The sequence below is a fragment of the Drosophila navojoa genome, chromosome X (assembly GCF_054131105.1).
Source record: "Drosophila navojoa isolate 15081-1374.11 chromosome X, UAZ_NAV_1.0, whole genome shotgun sequence".
Classification (NCBI taxonomy): Eukaryota; Metazoa; Arthropoda; class Insecta; order Diptera; family Drosophilidae; genus Drosophila; species Drosophila navojoa.
The window spans coordinates 15,207,557-15,223,643 of NC_142895.1; the positions used below are offsets into that span (position 1 = coordinate 15,207,557).

The 16,087-nt window shown below is 39.7% G+C and overlaps 4 protein-coding genes across 6 annotated transcripts; 1 reads left to right on the forward strand and 3 right to left on the reverse strand.

Moving 5' to 3' along the window:
- Window positions 1-4,014: 4,014 nt before the first annotated feature.
- On the reverse strand, window positions 4,015-5,529 carry LOC108655878 (uncharacterized). Its single transcript, XM_089264490.1, has one exon. It carries the CDS (start codon window positions 5,423-5,425, stop codon window positions 4,343-4,345), a length of 1,083 nt encoding a protein of 360 aa, XP_089120616.1. The 5' UTR covers window positions 5,426-5,529; the 3' UTR covers window positions 4,015-4,342.
- Window positions 5,530-7,014: 1,485 nt separating this feature from the next.
- Window positions 7,015-9,499, reverse strand: LOC108656700 (uncharacterized). The gene is made up of 3 exons (XM_018108932.3): window positions 9,303-9,499; window positions 7,641-7,757; window positions 7,015-7,570 (listed from the first exon to the last, which is right to left on the reverse strand). The coding sequence occupies exons 1-3, from the start codon at window positions 9,358-9,360 to the stop codon at window positions 7,098-7,100; spliced, it is 648 nt and encodes a 215-aa protein (XP_017964421.1). The 5' UTR covers window positions 9,361-9,499; the 3' UTR covers window positions 7,015-7,097.
- A 525-nt stretch (window positions 9,500-10,024) lies between these two features.
- LOC108656699 (uncharacterized protein F58A4.6) lies at window positions 10,025-11,046 on the forward strand. Its single transcript, XM_018108931.3, has 2 exons — window positions 10,025-10,565; window positions 10,656-11,046. Exons 1-2 carry the CDS (start codon window positions 10,176-10,178, stop codon window positions 10,938-10,940), a joined length of 675 nt encoding a protein of 224 aa, XP_017964420.1. The 5' UTR covers window positions 10,025-10,175; the 3' UTR covers window positions 10,941-11,046.
- Window positions 11,047-11,095: 49 nt separating this feature from the next.
- On the reverse strand, window positions 11,096-15,944 carry LOC108656693 (bleomycin hydrolase). 3 transcript variants are annotated; one of them, XM_089262997.1, is made up of 5 exons: window positions 15,706-15,944; window positions 12,767-13,398; window positions 12,200-12,675; window positions 11,977-12,097; window positions 11,096-11,908 (listed from the first exon to the last, which is right to left on the reverse strand). In XM_089262997.1, the coding sequence occupies exons 2-5, from the start codon at window positions 13,337-13,339 to the stop codon at window positions 11,693-11,695; spliced, it is 1,386 nt and encodes a 461-aa protein (XP_089119123.1). In that variant the 5' UTR covers window positions 13,340-13,398; window positions 15,706-15,944; the 3' UTR covers window positions 11,096-11,692. The 3 variants fall into 3 exon arrangements, with proteins under 3 accessions (XP_089119123.1, XP_017964412.1, XP_089119122.1); XM_018108923.2 differs by lacking the exon at window positions 15,706-15,944 and adding an exon at window positions 13,631-13,741 and having other exon boundaries at window positions 12,767-13,566; XM_089262996.1 differs by lacking the exon at window positions 15,706-15,944 and adding an exon at window positions 13,631-13,655.
- Window positions 15,945-16,087: the final 143 nt, after the last annotated feature.

Sequence of the window (16,087 nt, forward strand, 5' to 3'; positions counted from 1 at the left end):
CTCTTTGTGGAATACTCTTATGATAAACGGTAGAGGCGCTACACATAGAGAACTATTGTTAAATTAACGACTATGAGAGATTCTTAGTGGAATACTCTATATGATAAACGGTAGAGGCGCTACACATAGAGAACTCATGTTAAATGGACGACTATGAGAGACTCTTTTGGAATACTCTATATGATAAACGGTAGAGGCACTATAACAGAGAACTAATGTCTAATCGACGACTATGAGAGACTCTTTGTGGAATGCTTTATACGAAAAGTCCTATCACATAGGTAAAGCATATAAAATACCTTATACGAAGTACCCCATATGTAATACGCTTGGTTACATATGTAATATACCCTATATGAAATGCGTTTTACACTTATATGGTATACCCTATATGATATGTCCTTTGTGTATGTAGATAAGGCACATGAGGTATTCAATTGAATTGAAATATAGAATATCCTATTGGAAATACCCTTTGCTTATATGGTAGATCTTAAATGAAATATCTATATATGCCATAGGAATACCCATAGTGGTATACTCTAAGAGAAATACCGCATATGCTATATCCCATATAAATTACCATACACTCTATATGGAACAGCTTTCAAGTACATAGCTTACACCCTATCTTTTGTTATATGTTATATGGAATACATTCATATGTAACACCCAATATCATCAATATAAAATATATAAAATCATGCTAGGTAAAATGCCCTATATGCTAATGTACATATGGCATGCCTATACGTAACACCCTATATATGGTATACCCTATATGAAAGCCCCAATAAATGGTATATAATATATATATGAAATAGCTCAAGTTGCATATATGGTAAAGGCTAAGAAACTATCCCCCGTTAGAGATGTAGTTAGGGTATTCCATTACAATGAGAGATTGTAAAACCTTAATTTAATCTAATTTTGGGTAAAGCCTACTGAATGCATATGCTCCACATTTGTGTTGTAGCGCAGAGCGCATATCTAAAGCAACAGCTACAGTGAATACTAACTAGAAACAACTTTTTAGCGGCTGAGACCAAGCAAAGAAATGAAAAAATAATTGAATATTGGATTGAAAAATATAAAAAATTAAATAAAAATTAAAATCAAAATTATTAAATATGTATTTATTAAAATATTTAAATTGTAAAAAAAAAATATGCATATAGCTCAAATTACAGATATAGCCAGATAGATCTTTACTGCTGACCAATGCTGTCTAATTTCTGGTTTACTTCTCGGTTCGTGCCTCACAGCCGGTGCACACTGTACACTCTCCACATCCGATATATGTATGCTGCCTCTCTTTAGTTTCACGCTAGCCCAATGCGCACGTTCCGTGATCTTTGGCGGCGCGAGAGACCACGCCTCCGGCGTCTCTTAACTGGTCGAGCACGATGCTCCCAGCGTCTCTCGCGCTGCGAGTGGGCGTGTTGTGAGTCATTGCATGGGAACTGGCTTCCCAGGGCCCTCATTTGGCAAATGCTTTTAATTGGACTGCTACCACATGGTGGTGGTGGTGGTGGTGCTGATGGTGTTGGTAGTGCTGCTGCTGCTGCTGCTGCTGCTGTGGCTATAAGACGAAGCCATAAATACAAATTGCGCCATAACCTCGACACTAAATAAACCGTAAAGAGCGGCCCTAGATGAACCGTACTCGGCGGCTGCAGCGGGGCATTAACATTTTGGTTTATAAAAGAGAAAGAGAAAGAGAAAGGAGGAGAACAAGAGGCAACCGAACAAAATGGCGTCTGTTAGCCATTAGCATTAGCGAGTTGGCCAGCTACGGGCGCTGCGCCGATCAAAGCAAAGCGATTGCCGGAGGCAGAGGAAAATGCTTGTTTTTTTTTGTGTATTTTATTTTTTATTTTGTTGTTGGTTTCTGGCTTTCATCACCCACACTCATTCAATTAACGGTAAATGCAGGCCGCCATCGCTGCTGCAAAACGCTTAAATTTCCATTAGAATTGGCCCCAGCCTCAGCATCTGGCTGTATTACCTGTACCTGTAAAACACCCTGCCCCAACCCCAATGCTCCGACTACGTTTGTTTACCTTTGCATTTTTGTTGCACACACACACACACACACATATATGGAGATAGAGAGAGAGAGAGAGAGAAGGCTTACCTTTGTCTATATTTATATGGCATTGTTATTTTCAAACGATCCCATTATAAATCTTAACATCCAGTTATTCACAGGATTCACATTGCCCGCCCGGGCTACACCCAGGTGCTCTGTTGTTTCTCTGTGGGCTGTTTACAATTATTTTCGATTAAGTGGTTCGCATTTTGTTTGCCTCAGTCGCAGCCAAACAAGCAGCGTACCAGACTCCCAATCCGCATCGATCTAAACATTGCTCTAGCATAAATACCAGAACCGACGACGATTATATACTAAGGCATTCATTTGTTTTGAGTTATGGCATGTTGGTATTACCTTTTAATTGCCATAATTTATTCATCAATTCTGCCAGGCTCTCAGAGTGTGAACATTTAAAGGCAATTTGCGAAGATTGTGCGCTGTGAGAAGCGCAGAGGAAGGCACGCGCACAGCAATGGAATATGGAAAGTTTATATTGAGTTAATCTTAATCTGTGCGCAGCTATTATTATGTATACATTTATTTATATACTAAACATTTCATATATTATATAGCTAATATACATATTTATTCTAGATTTACTTAGTTTATTTTATATGCCTTCTCTTACACCCTTAATCAATTGATATTTTGACTTGGAGTCTATAAAGCCTTTGGGTGATTGTATGTATGAAGGCGAAATTCACTCTCTCAAGTATATATACTTTTGATCCACATGACTAACTGCCTCGATCTGACTATATTCAATTGTCTATTTATACATGTATATTAAAAAATCACCAAGTTTACTGAAATCTACCACGATGTGTATTCCGTAGATATATATATATGTATATATATATAAAAAATAGGAATATTATATTATATTTTAAAATACTCAGTTTTCCTTGCTCTTGTATAGCATAATTATTGATTTTTAATTGTTTAATCACAAATTCCAAGACGTTAATAGAATCCAGAGAAACCAAATGAAGTATTCTGCTTAATGAATACAAGTGTCGTCAATTTTACAGAACATGAGAAACTAGATCTAGCTAGAAATGTATAAAAGGGGTAAGCTGAAATCAGTGTTGAGTACAAGGATTTTAGGAAACTCTGTCTTTCAGGGTTTTTCTTATTCTTGCTGAAAGTTATAGCCTAACTTATTTCAAATATTATCAACTTGTTTTGTCATAAACAAATATCAAGAATCGACATGGCAAAACTATACAATAATTCCCTAACAGGTAGACGCTACTAGGAGGAAATTAGTGTGTGTGTATGACGACTAGACTGATAAAAAACAGCAACTACAGTGAATCGAAAATCGCGATAAGTCGAAAAAACATCTATGTCCTTGAAGGAAATTCATTGCCGAAAATTCTCGATAATTTGAATTTTGAATAAATAAAACTGATCCCCTTTCGATTTTGAATTATCGGGATTCTATTGTATATACAGCAAATTCAAGGCACATACTGCAGGCTCTAGCAATATGAGCTGGATTACTTATAATCCAATTGGATTATAACATGTTCGAGCATGCGCCTATCTAGGCTATAATTACATACATACATATGTATTTAACCAAACTAAAGCTAAATAATATTGTCCACTTATATATAAACCGATTTATATATCAAATCTGATTTCTTAATTCTCTTGCTCCAAGGAATATATAAACAAGCAAACTGTTTGTCTTAATCGATTCGGGCAACTCGTATTTGAATGATAGCAGCTAGTTTTAATTGTGGTAATAGATATTTCGCTTTCTCCTTTCAACACGCACGCCCATTAGCTAACTAAGGTAAATTTTGACTGGATCGAAGCTCAAGTCTAAATTAGTTTAATCACAATATTGCCCATATTTATTGCAACTGCATATATGTATGCATTATATATATAATTTCACATGTGTGTGCATATTGCTATATGCATGTGTGTGTATGTGTGTGTGTGTATGTGAGGAGTGCAAGTATATTCACTCGTTAGTGCTATGAGATGACATAAATTTGGAATTGGCTGATTTATGGAAATGTGGATTTTTCAATCGACTGCTGCTGCTGGCAGGCCAAAAAGGAAATATGTATATGTAGTTGTATATATATATATATATGCATTCATACATATATATACATATATTGATATAGATATGAAATTAGTTATGCAGCTAGTGTAGTAAACCTAAACAAGACGCTCCAATTCTTGATCCAAATCGTGTGCGAGTTTCTGTTAGCCGCTTAGCTTGCCTTATTTCTTCGAGTTCTTCGGATTCTTCCTGGTATTGGTTAGCATGCTGCGAGACATGCGGCCAGCGGCCAGACGTAGTCCACTGCGGAATGGCTGAGGGTTGTTGTTGTTCAGGGAGCGCTGAGCCATCAGATCGTCAAAGTCATCGTCATCTGTATTTGTATTTGATGATGGAAAGTCAGTTTCAGTTTCAGTTCCAGTGCCAGTTTCAGTTCCAGTGCCAGTTTCGTTTCCAGTGCCAGTGCCAGTTCCAGTTCCAGTGCCAGAACCGGAGCCAGTGCCAATGCCACTGCCAATGCCAATGCCAGTGGCTATGCCAGATGCTTTCATCTTCAACTCTTTGCCAGCATCCAGCTTGAGAGCCCCGGCATTATTATTAGCATTAGCATTAGCATTAGCATTACCTTTAGCATCGGCAACGGCATCAGCATCGACGGGAATATCGACATAATTATGCCCATTGGCGTCCACTGACTTACGGGTCTTCTTTGTGGTGCTCTTCGTGCAGCACCAATAGGCGGCAAGAAAGTCTAGCTCCTCGGTTGACGATGAGCTCTTCAGCTCCTCCTCCGGCACGGATTCCTCAATTTTGGGCTCCGCCAGGCGTGCGAAACTGTTTGAAGACAACTTCATGTCGTCGACGCTCAACGAACGCTTCACCCGCAAACGGTCACGTGTGCGGCGCAGTCCGCTCGGAGTACGCTCGTGTCCGCCCTTCTTAACGGTCTGCTCATAGTTCTCGGCGATGCGCGACACATGGCGCTGCTTCTGGTCGAGCTTGTCCAGTTCCAGTTCCTTCTCGCGATACTGCTTGGGTGTCAGCACCAATGGCTGCCAAAATAGCTCCAGCGTAGACATGCGCTTCACGCCCTCATCCTCCAGAATGCAATCGTTGGCCAGCAGGCGTCCCTTATACGTCAGCCGGCTGAATGCCATCGGCACGTTCATGGTGCGTCCGATGCGCTTCTTCAATTCGGCCACGTTCCGGGAACGATCGGTCTCATAGATACTCTTGCGGCCATCGCGGGTCAGTATCTGGACCTGCAGCTTGCGCATCTTACCAGTGGCGAGTGGAATGTGCATCTAAAACGGAAAGAGTTTGTCGGACAGTCCACGTAGAGATAATTTGTGCAGCTGCGTGTGCTTTTTAATGTAATTTGGAATTTTTTTTTTGTTTTTTTCTAATAAATGTGTTTGACTTGAGCCTGGCTAAAACTGAAGGCCTATGCTGTTAAATTGTTTTTTTTTTTTTTTGTAAAAGGAAATAATCGACTGAAGCTTAATTTTCGAATTTGGTAATAGTCCCTCCTTCAATTGCCGACCATATCGTCATATTCCCGCGACAGGATTGCATGTCGAAAAATGTAATTTAATATTATTATACATACGTCTAAATTGAAATGGATTTCTTTCCGAAACTAGAGCGAATTCAGTTGGTATTTTTTGCAAGTATGTGAAATAGTTCTGCATTAAAGTCTCGATTTCGCAAAAAATCAGCATACGATCATTTCGCGGGACTACGACGATATGACGATCTAATATGTGTATGTACCTTATCTACATTATCTGATCTATTAAAAATTACATTTTACGTAAAAATTTCTTTGGATGCCCTCTATCTATCTTTCTTCTTCACATTATGACGATCCAATATATTCTATCTAATTGATTTTATTAATCTATTTATTTTTTATTAAAAATTAAATTGGAAGGAAACATGTCTTTAGATACTGTCTATCTTCCTCTCTATCTCATACTCGAGCTCTATTTCACTATCGCTCTACCACTCTCTCTCTCTTTCTATATCTCTGTTTCTCTATCGCGCGTTCTCTTACACTCTCACTTTCTCTCTATAACACTATGATTCTCGTTTACTCTCTCTTCAGCTCTGTCCCAGTATTGCGCCTTCTCTCTCTCTCTATCTCTCTCTCTCTCTCTCTCTCTCTCTCTCTCTCTCTCCCTCTCTTTCACTCCCTCTTTAGCTCTCACTATCGCTCCATTTCTGTCTCTCTCTCTCTCTCTATTGCTCTGTCTTTCTTTCTCCCGCTCACTGCTTCTCTCGCACCCTCTCTCTCTCTCTCTTTATCTCTCTCTCTCCGCCTCTTCTTCTCAATCTTCTTCTTTTACGAGCTGCATCCTTGTTTATAAGAAATCTACAATTTGAATAAAAATTAACTATAAAGAAAATGGGGATTTTACAAGATTTACATATACATTTCTCTCGGAGGAAGTGAGCACGCTTTCTCTCTCTCTCTCTCTCTCACACACTTTCTCTCCCTCCCGTTCCTCTCTTACCTCCTACTCGTACTCATAGAACCCGCTTCCGCGGTTCGTTGTGAAGGCGTTGATAAATTTATGCATTGGCATTGCTTCCGGTTCTAATGTGCTTGTGCGTGTGCGTGTGGGTATGTGTGCGAGTGGTGCGCGTGTGCGTGTGCGCGTACGTGTGTCAACCATCGAAGCACTGCAAATGAATGTGGCAGCCAGTCCTTAGACAAGCCACCAAATCAATGGCACCCCATAAAAATAACAATAAATACACACTTTTATCTGATTTTGGAGCCGTCAGGGGAAATATTCGTTGATGCAGTTCAAAGAGCTCACGGGATTTCCAAGATTCCGTTTTGATCGTTTGTATAAAATTTATACTTTATTGAAGAATACGAAAAAAACACACACGTATAATAATTACTTCGCAAAAATGTCAAATGTGAAATGGAAATTCAATTGTAAAATGTCAATTGTTAAATGTCATTTAGAGCAGCATATGGAAGAGAGAGCAGGCCAGCATCAGAGCCAGCGACAGCATGACAGTGATGGCACCATCGCGTGCTATCGGTATGAGGGTATCGTTCGCCAGCAGGGCATTGCAGCCGTGTCCCTCGCAGGTGTAGCAATTGCCATCGATGACGCACTGCTTATTGGCCTGGGCCGAGCTGAGGCAGCCGCGCTTGAACGCTCCCTCGCCGGTGCGTCCGTTGTAGCGAATGTAGCACTTGTCGCCGAGCTTATAGGTCGGACAGACCTTGCTGTATGCATGATTCTCGATGGCGCAGCTCGAATTGATCGAATCGCCGGAGCATATCAGGCACTTGGGACGATATTGTGGGAAAATCAGACGGTTGCAGCCCTCATTCGCTGAGCAGACGAGACACTCCAGCTCATTGTTGCACGATTTCAATGTGCTGTTGTCCAGATCGCTGGCGCAGCCACGAATGGTGTATCCATCTAAGAAAAGACATTCAAGCCTATTGTTATCAACTTGCACTTGCACCATTTGGCTAACCAATTTATATACTTAAGACGCGTGTATAGCAAAGGCTATTATTATTGGTGGGGCAATCCTTGGCCATAAAGCTCAATGGTTGGGTGGCGCAGCGCTCTTCAGTCTTCGAATGGCATTGCACGCAGGCATCTGTACGGAAAGCAAAGTTGAAATACATCAACAAATAAATTAATTCGAATTGCATCAAACATTTCATACTCTAATAGAATTCTATTGAATATATGGCGGGCTAGACGAAAATATAACTGTAATTCAATTGTAAGTCTCGGTTGCCAAATCCGTTTAGTTTTTATCGCCGCGCGCCAAATAAACTGTAATCTAATTAACGGGCACAATTGATAATAGTTACGACACAGTACGTTTGGCTTATTTTCTCTTATCATGTAAGAAATTTCAGCGTCTATTTATGTCTGCGTATATGTGTGTGTGTGTAATCGTAATATATAAGCGATTACATATATATGTATATAATGTATACAGGTATATTTATAAAATGAATTCTGCGATAAATAAAGATTAAAATAAGAGATAAAAAAAAATCAATGTTGCATGTCTACGCTTACTACATAAGAAACAAGTAAGAACGTTGCAGTCAGGTATTACCGAATGCAGGATACTCACTGATATTCCATCAGCAATTTACTAGCTAAATTTAGCTCCAATACTCTACACCCCTACTGGGCGTGGGCGTCTTAGAACGAGCTAGCGGTAGCCTAACAGTAAAATTTTCGCTCCAAAAATGTTTGTATGTATTACAGAGTATTTTTCGATATGCCACGGCGCTAAAGAGGCGTAACAATGGGTCATCGATCGAGGATCTTGCTAGTAACTCAAATATCTAAATTGGAATGCATTTTTCGATTTGCCAAAAAAAAAAACGATTTGCCAAAAAACACTATAAATCGGAGATGTACACGAGTATGTGTTTAAAATTTCAAGTCTCTAGTCTCAATAGCGTCGCAATAAACTGCGTTCATACGGACAGGCAGACAGACGGACAGACAGCAAGAGGGACATTGCACAAAGGCCAAACCCCAACTCATTTCACATATGTACATATATACAAATATGTATGTATAATAACCTTTACTCTGTTGCCAAGGAGGCTAGAAAAAGAGCGATTGATAAGGTTCGCAAATTGTTTGTGTGTATGTGTGTGCGCGTGCATATGTGTGCGTGGAGATCATACTGATGACGGAGGCAGAGGAGAATAGCCCCAGTGATTCATATGCAACAACAAACGGTAGATAAGATAGATACAAGTATACAAATAATGTATACATGTACATATGTATACAAATAATGCGATGCATGTATACTTATATACATCTATCTTGAATCGGCTTAATTTACATATATATTTATTAATTTATATATTATATATATCTCCTGAAGACACATTTTTAATATCAACTGAGCTTACACTTGCATGCATATATATGTATGTATATGCGTAATATTCGAACTTGTGATACGATAAGCATAGAGCTTACGTACGTACTATATATAAATGGATAAGATAGACTATAAGAAAAAAAAAACTTCGACCAATATTGCATAAGACACATATTCCACAAATTAATATATAAATTTAAATCTATTGCGGCACAACGAAAAAAAAAAAGAAAAAAAAAGAAGAGATTTATAACAAGAAATAATTTGAACATTTTTTACCACTGTGGACGTAAGCCAAAAAGGCGCATGCAGCCATTATCAGCAAATAGAACTTCATTTTGAGTTTAATTAATACTTGAACACAATTATTTGCTATAAATACTAATAAAATAAATGATATTGGCGACACTGCACTTAACACGTACGCTTTGAAGTCTAAAAACAAACTAAAAGCTCGAGTAACGGGCGTGAAAATACGTAGTTCCACTTACCGTGAACGGTAGATATCGAAAATGTCAATATCAGTAGCAGAATTACTGAGCGGCATCGTAGCTCTCATCGATCACCTGATAGTCGTCGTCCATTGGCGATAAAATATTAATTTTGAGAAATACAGTACTTCTATATATTCTTGTGCTAATACAACGACTGTTAGATATTAAATGCATTTGCACAAATCTCGACTTTTACTTGTTCATCAAATTTGTTTCAGGTTTAATTGGCAGACAAAAACTGCTTGAATTTGGCGCTCTTTAATTGTATCGATAAGCTGTGTAAAACAAATTCATTGTGTATTGTATTAAAAATGTAATTAATTTCTGGTCACAATTCCTTTAAAAATGAGCAAGCTAATCCACAAAACCTGATTTAGTTCTGTGCTAGTTATTAAATGAATAAATATCTACTTATGAAATATGAATGGTATTCCTCAAACATTTTCATGTACAATTTCGAACTATCGATAGGTCGCACTGGAAGTGCTAGAGTGCTGCCACATCTAACGAAATCTAAAGAAACATATGTAATCAGATGGCAATTGGACCCATGCATATTGGAATATAAGAATTGCATTTGCGCAAACGCTTAACTGGGTTTAATGATTTCAACAGAAGCTGTATTAGTTGAAAGTGCATCGAGGACATCGGTCAGAGCATGACATTAATAGTGTGCATCTGCGACTATTGGCAACACCGCCATTACTACAATCGACAGTCCATACAGAGAGCAGGCGGCACTGACGCCGACAAGAACCAGAAAAAAGCTGTTCGCCGGCTGCAATTACAGGTAGATGCCATCACTGGAAACTACTGGCTGCGCGAACTGCTTCAGCAAAAGGTGCTGCGCGAGCGACTGCAGACAGAGCACAATGTGCAGCTACTATGGCTGTCCTTCCATCCGCCAGAGCGCGACACCATCGACTATAAATGGGCAGACATGCTGGCGCATACAATATGGGAGCATATCGAGATGGAGCATCTAATGTCCTGGCTCTCAACTTTAGGCGGCGGCTTCTCAGCCCTGGGCGAACAATTCGAGCGCTGTGTAAGTGCAAAAATGTACGAAGAGCAACAGAATGCAGAAGATTAACCGTATATATAAAAAAAAAACAAAACAAAACTATGCAAATTACAGGCCCAGACAGCAGGAAAGATATCACTGCAGCAGCTAACGATTGGTTTGCGAGTCGGCGATCCATTTTTGCAGGCGCGCTGCAAGCTCTACTACAGCATTTCCCTAATCCAGCGCGGCCAGCTGCGCAAGGCCAAGCAAATGATTCGCGCCCAATATCAGTTCGCGAAGCAGCACGAGGAGCACGATCACCGATTGGTGCGCATGTGCTTAGGCATTTGGCTGCGATTGCGTTACGAGTACGAGGAGCGGAGGAAGCGGAGGCTAACTATAAAGGACCAGTCATAACTCTCTCAAAGAGATTCATTAGAAGACTAAGCATAAAATGAAAGCATGGTTTACTGTTAGTTGTTAAGATACAAAATATACTATTTACATATTCTATAATAATATACATATATATATTGGTTTGTATTTTGTATAGGTATATATATTTATATACATATGTATATAATTCTTTATTTGTATGTATGTATATGTGGATGTACGTATAAAATGCGATTTAACATTCCAACAGCGCGTGGCCGGCACCAATTCACGCTAAACTCTTCTCTCCTATTCTTTTCTTCGTCCCCATTAGAAAAAAAAATATTTCCATTTTTTACTTACAACTACACAGTTTTCTTTTCTACGCGTGTTAGGATTATATATGTAGAATAAAATATGCTACCGAAAACAATTGACGTCACATGTGTGAGTGTGTAAGCGTGGCTGTGTGTGAAAGTCTGTATGTGTCTGTGTATGTGTCTCACTATATAAGTTTTATCTAATATGAGCCACTAAATGAATATCAGCTGAGAGAAGCTTATACGCATGCGCTATATACATGCATATATAATATAGATAATAATAAAAAAAAATATATATATATATATAAGAATATATATATATAGAAATCTGGCTAAAGTTTTAAGTTAGATTATCGCCGTAACTGAACATAGAATTTAAAGGTTTGTGTGGATATTGCTTGCAGTGCCAAATTTATGGTTATTATTATTTCCATGCTTGTCCCCCTCTAAAGCTTCATCATTCCATGCGACTTATTGCGCCAATGTGCCCATGGGATCCCAGGCGGGCAGCACAATGGGGTCCATATCGAATACGCGCATCACATCTTCGGGCACATATTTCTTATCGACGACCACCTCGAAGCCGAACTCCCTAAACCAATCGGCGCACATGACCAGATAGCCCTTCTCTCCACGATCCTCGCCCCAGGAGTTCTCCACGCGCAACTTCTGAGCAACGCCATTTTTCTGCAACATAAACACAATGATGATTACAATCATATCATATCGTAGGCATGCAAATTAATGGCGCTTACATCCACAGAGACGGCTGTGAATACCATGGCGTGGGTCATGGCCGATTCACCATAGATAAGACGATCCGCCTTCGAAAATGTTGTTTGTATGTCAATGTCGAAGACCAGCTTGAAATCGTGGCTGCATCCATCGAAACAAAAGGGACGGCAAGTGCAGCGGAGCACATGAGTGAGAAAGAGAAGGATATAGTTACTGGTATTGTATATCTGCACAAACACTTACACATCAACAGCCTCGATGCCCTGCTTGGAGGCGAAACGCTTGCTAACCTCGCAACCAAACCAGACGGCTTCACCTGCCTTCAGCGATTTGGTTACCATGGCCAATAGGAGATCGACATTTTGATTGTTGTAGAGCACTGGACGACCGCCGACAACATTGCCCAGACAATCGACCGTATAGACCTGGTCGTAGCTGCTCGTTGGACGCGGATCGGTGACCAGACACACCTTGTCCTCGACATTGAAATGCGGCTTCACATAGTTCTCGTAGAACTCCAACGAACTGATGGGTCCAATCGACTGATAGTTCTTTGACTTATCATAGTACTCCCAGGTGAACGTCTCGGAGGGAATGCCCAGGCAAATGCCTACTACCTTGTAGATCTCCGACATTTGCTCTTGAATCTTGCAGGTGATCTCCTCGTCACTGGGCTGCTTCTCCAGCAGAACGCGCAAGTGCCTCGCATATTCGCGCAGCTGCAAGAGATCAAGAGATCAAGGAAACCATTTCAGTTTTGTTTTTTTTTATTGCGATTCACGAATGAGCCAGCAGTTGATGCCAACTTACCTTGCTCTTCAGTATGGCATTCATTCGTATGCTGGACTCGCAGCTAAAGCTCTCCGGAAAGCATTTCTTTGGCATCAGACCATGTTTGGTTATCAGATTGACCAGCATGTGCCACTGGCCTCCATCAGAGGTTGGGTCGAGCAACAGGAACGACACCAGACGGCCGTCGACTTTCTCGCCTCGCTTCGCCGTCTTCACGATGTTGTTGAGGAAATAGTTGCAACGCTCGATTTTGTCCCAGTAGAAGAGGAACGCCTGCGAGAACTCAAACTCATCCAGATTGTAGTTCTTCATGAAGGGCAGGCGTATACAATTTAGAGCGGCAAACAGCCAGCAGCGACCGGAGCTGCGCTGATTGGTGACCGGTTTGCCCTCCGTTTCCACCTTATAGTTGAACACATGGTTGGTCGTCTCCAGCGTCTTGCGGGACAAGCACACATCGAACGGATCTACGCGGGAGCACACGTTCTGGGCGAGCAGATTCTTGGGTTCGCTGTAGAAATTCTCGCGCCACTTGCTCAACAGGTCCGGCGTAATGGCACTCTGATTCCCATCATCCTTTGACCCGAACATCTTGCCGTCAGTGGTGTTGTTGTTGCTGCCATTGCCGCCACCTTGGATAACTTCGTTAGCTGCAAGTATATCGGGACTAGTGGTAGTGCTTGTGGAAAACAATCCAGCTGTTTCTATAGTCTGCGTTGCACCTGCAGACGTAGCTACAGTTGCAGCCGCAGGCACATTTGCCACCTGTGAGAGCTTCATTGCGCGTGCAAGCCGATAGACCACAAATTTGTTATACTCTGATACAATTAAAAAACTTCTGTCACATATTTAACAATTACTATGAGGCTGTCGAATACATACGCTTGTACATAATTCTAGGATCTGTGGGCGTAATCTATCACAGCTAGCTATTATTGAAAACAAAAAATAGAACAGCCACACAGGTATACAAAATATTTGTATATTTAAAAGACTATCGGTGTAAGCATAATAGTTCGATAACCTTTTTTTTTTTTTCTTGGTGGCCTACGTTCATCGATGCTATTCCCGCAATTTTGATGATAAAAGGAAATTTTGAAAATCATTATTTAATTGAACAAACAAAATATTTAAATGACAGTGTTTTGTTTCAATTTAAGCAGCGTATTTATTTGATTTATTTATATTAAATACAAAATGCAAATAAATTACAAGCAGTTAATTCTTTTTTGTTTGTCTTGAATGAAAAATAAAGCAAACCATGCGCTCATCTTTTCTGAAGACCCCCAAGGTAAGTATTTTTTCTCCTGATATTTTCTGCTGATATTAAACATTAAGCTTGACCATTCCATGCAGTTGCTTTTTATATTTGAAATATTATATATATAATTTCTACAAGAGAAAGTTTATATTTGCTTTCATATAAAACAGAAAATTCATGCTGAAATTAATTTTTAAAAATATATCGCATTTAAATATTCGCATACGAAAATATCGTGTTGTTAATTAAAGCACCCATATTCGATTAATCGATATGTTAACAAGATTGCATATATTATTCGTTTTTTTGTTTGTTTTCTATTTCTTTTTTTTTAGATCGTTTCACGTACGTACTTATGCAACGCATCTACACACATACGCACACACATGCATATGTAAAGTATTTGTGTATATCCAAATATACTAATGTGTGTAAATTAGAAAATCTGATCGACAACTGTGATGCATTTTTGTGCACAATGGGAGCGGTTCTGGTGGGCGTGGTCGTCTAAACAAAGCAGTTGTGTGCTGCGCATAACTCAAAATTTAATTACGCGCAATGCCAGCTGCTGGAGCTTATTAACTGTGACTTTATTACTGTGTGGACATGTATGTGTGCGTGTGTGCTTAAGTGCATATGTATGTATTTGTGTGTTGCACTTCAAAACAATGAATGTACACTTTGTTGTAAGAAAACCTGCGCAAAATATTTCTCCCCCAACCCATAGCTAATTTCATACACTTTCATCTAAGTACCGTTGCGGGTGCATTGTGTATGTGTGTGCTATTAAAAAATAGACTTTGGAAACACTGTAAAGCAAATAAAGTAAATAGTGTGGAACGTAAATCTGTTCTGACTTTTGATAAGAGAAACAGACATACATATGTACGTGAACATACGTATGTACATACAATATGTATACACATCTATTATATATGGGTGTCTGAGCAATAATCGTATAAGACTTAATAGCAGAAATCTTCGAAAAACTGTTTTTATCTCGACTGAGATGACTTGAGCAACAGCCCTAACCGCAGTTACGGATGAAGCGATGATGCAGAGTGCAATTAAACCAGTTTAACGGCACATACACAAACACAAGCACACATAGATGCACACACACACGTACAGCTGTTAGGGAACTGAAGGCAGCCGAAGGAGGGCAAAATGCCGTTTTAAACTTTCGCGCAAGCCGGCATGCTGTTCGCTGCTGCCTGGCATAAATCTAAACAAACCAACAGAAAAGGGTAAAAAAACTAAAATAAAAAATAATGTATATGTATATAAGCAACAGCAGCAGCAAACGGAAAACTTGTTTTTGCTCAGCTTTTGTAAGAGTGCGTCAAGTGGTGTGCCACTGTTTGTATGTGTGGGGGTACAAAGGCAAAGAGCAAACCAGCAAAAACAAACAAATTTGGGTGAAATTTTACTTTCGTTGTCGCTGCCGTATTGGGGCGTCAGCAAGCTGTTTCGTGCTCGCTTCCGCGCAAATCGGAACGGGGGGAACGGTATTGATGAGCGATGCCGTTGCCTGCACCAGAACCAAAAGCAACTACAACGACAGCAACATTTTTCTTGGTCTCTCGCTATCTCTTGCACTGCTGCTGCTGCTACTGCTGTTGCTGTAGGCAATTATTTTATTTTTTTTTTTTTACAAATTATTGTAGTGCTCATAGGTCATTCATTTCACTTACACATTGTGGGAGTTTTTTTTTTTTTTTTCTTAACGTTGATAATTAGTTGGCGCTTGACTCGGCTGCAATCTTAACTGCACTTTACACTTAATATTTAAATTTATTTCACTTTTTGGTAATGTGTACAGTGCAAGCAACTATTATGAACTGTTAATTTCGCTCTATTTAGTTGCTATTTTTATTTACTGATGAGGAAAATGAAAATGATAATGTTTGGCTTTGGCCCGAATCACGAAACAGAATCCAAGAGACAAACGCGAAAGTATCGATGCCACGATAACGACGACAATGCTGCCAGATCACAGTTTCCAAGTGTGAAATGTATCGATATATCGATATATGGAATACAATTAATTGGTATATTTTGCAGCTTCCTGCTGCCTG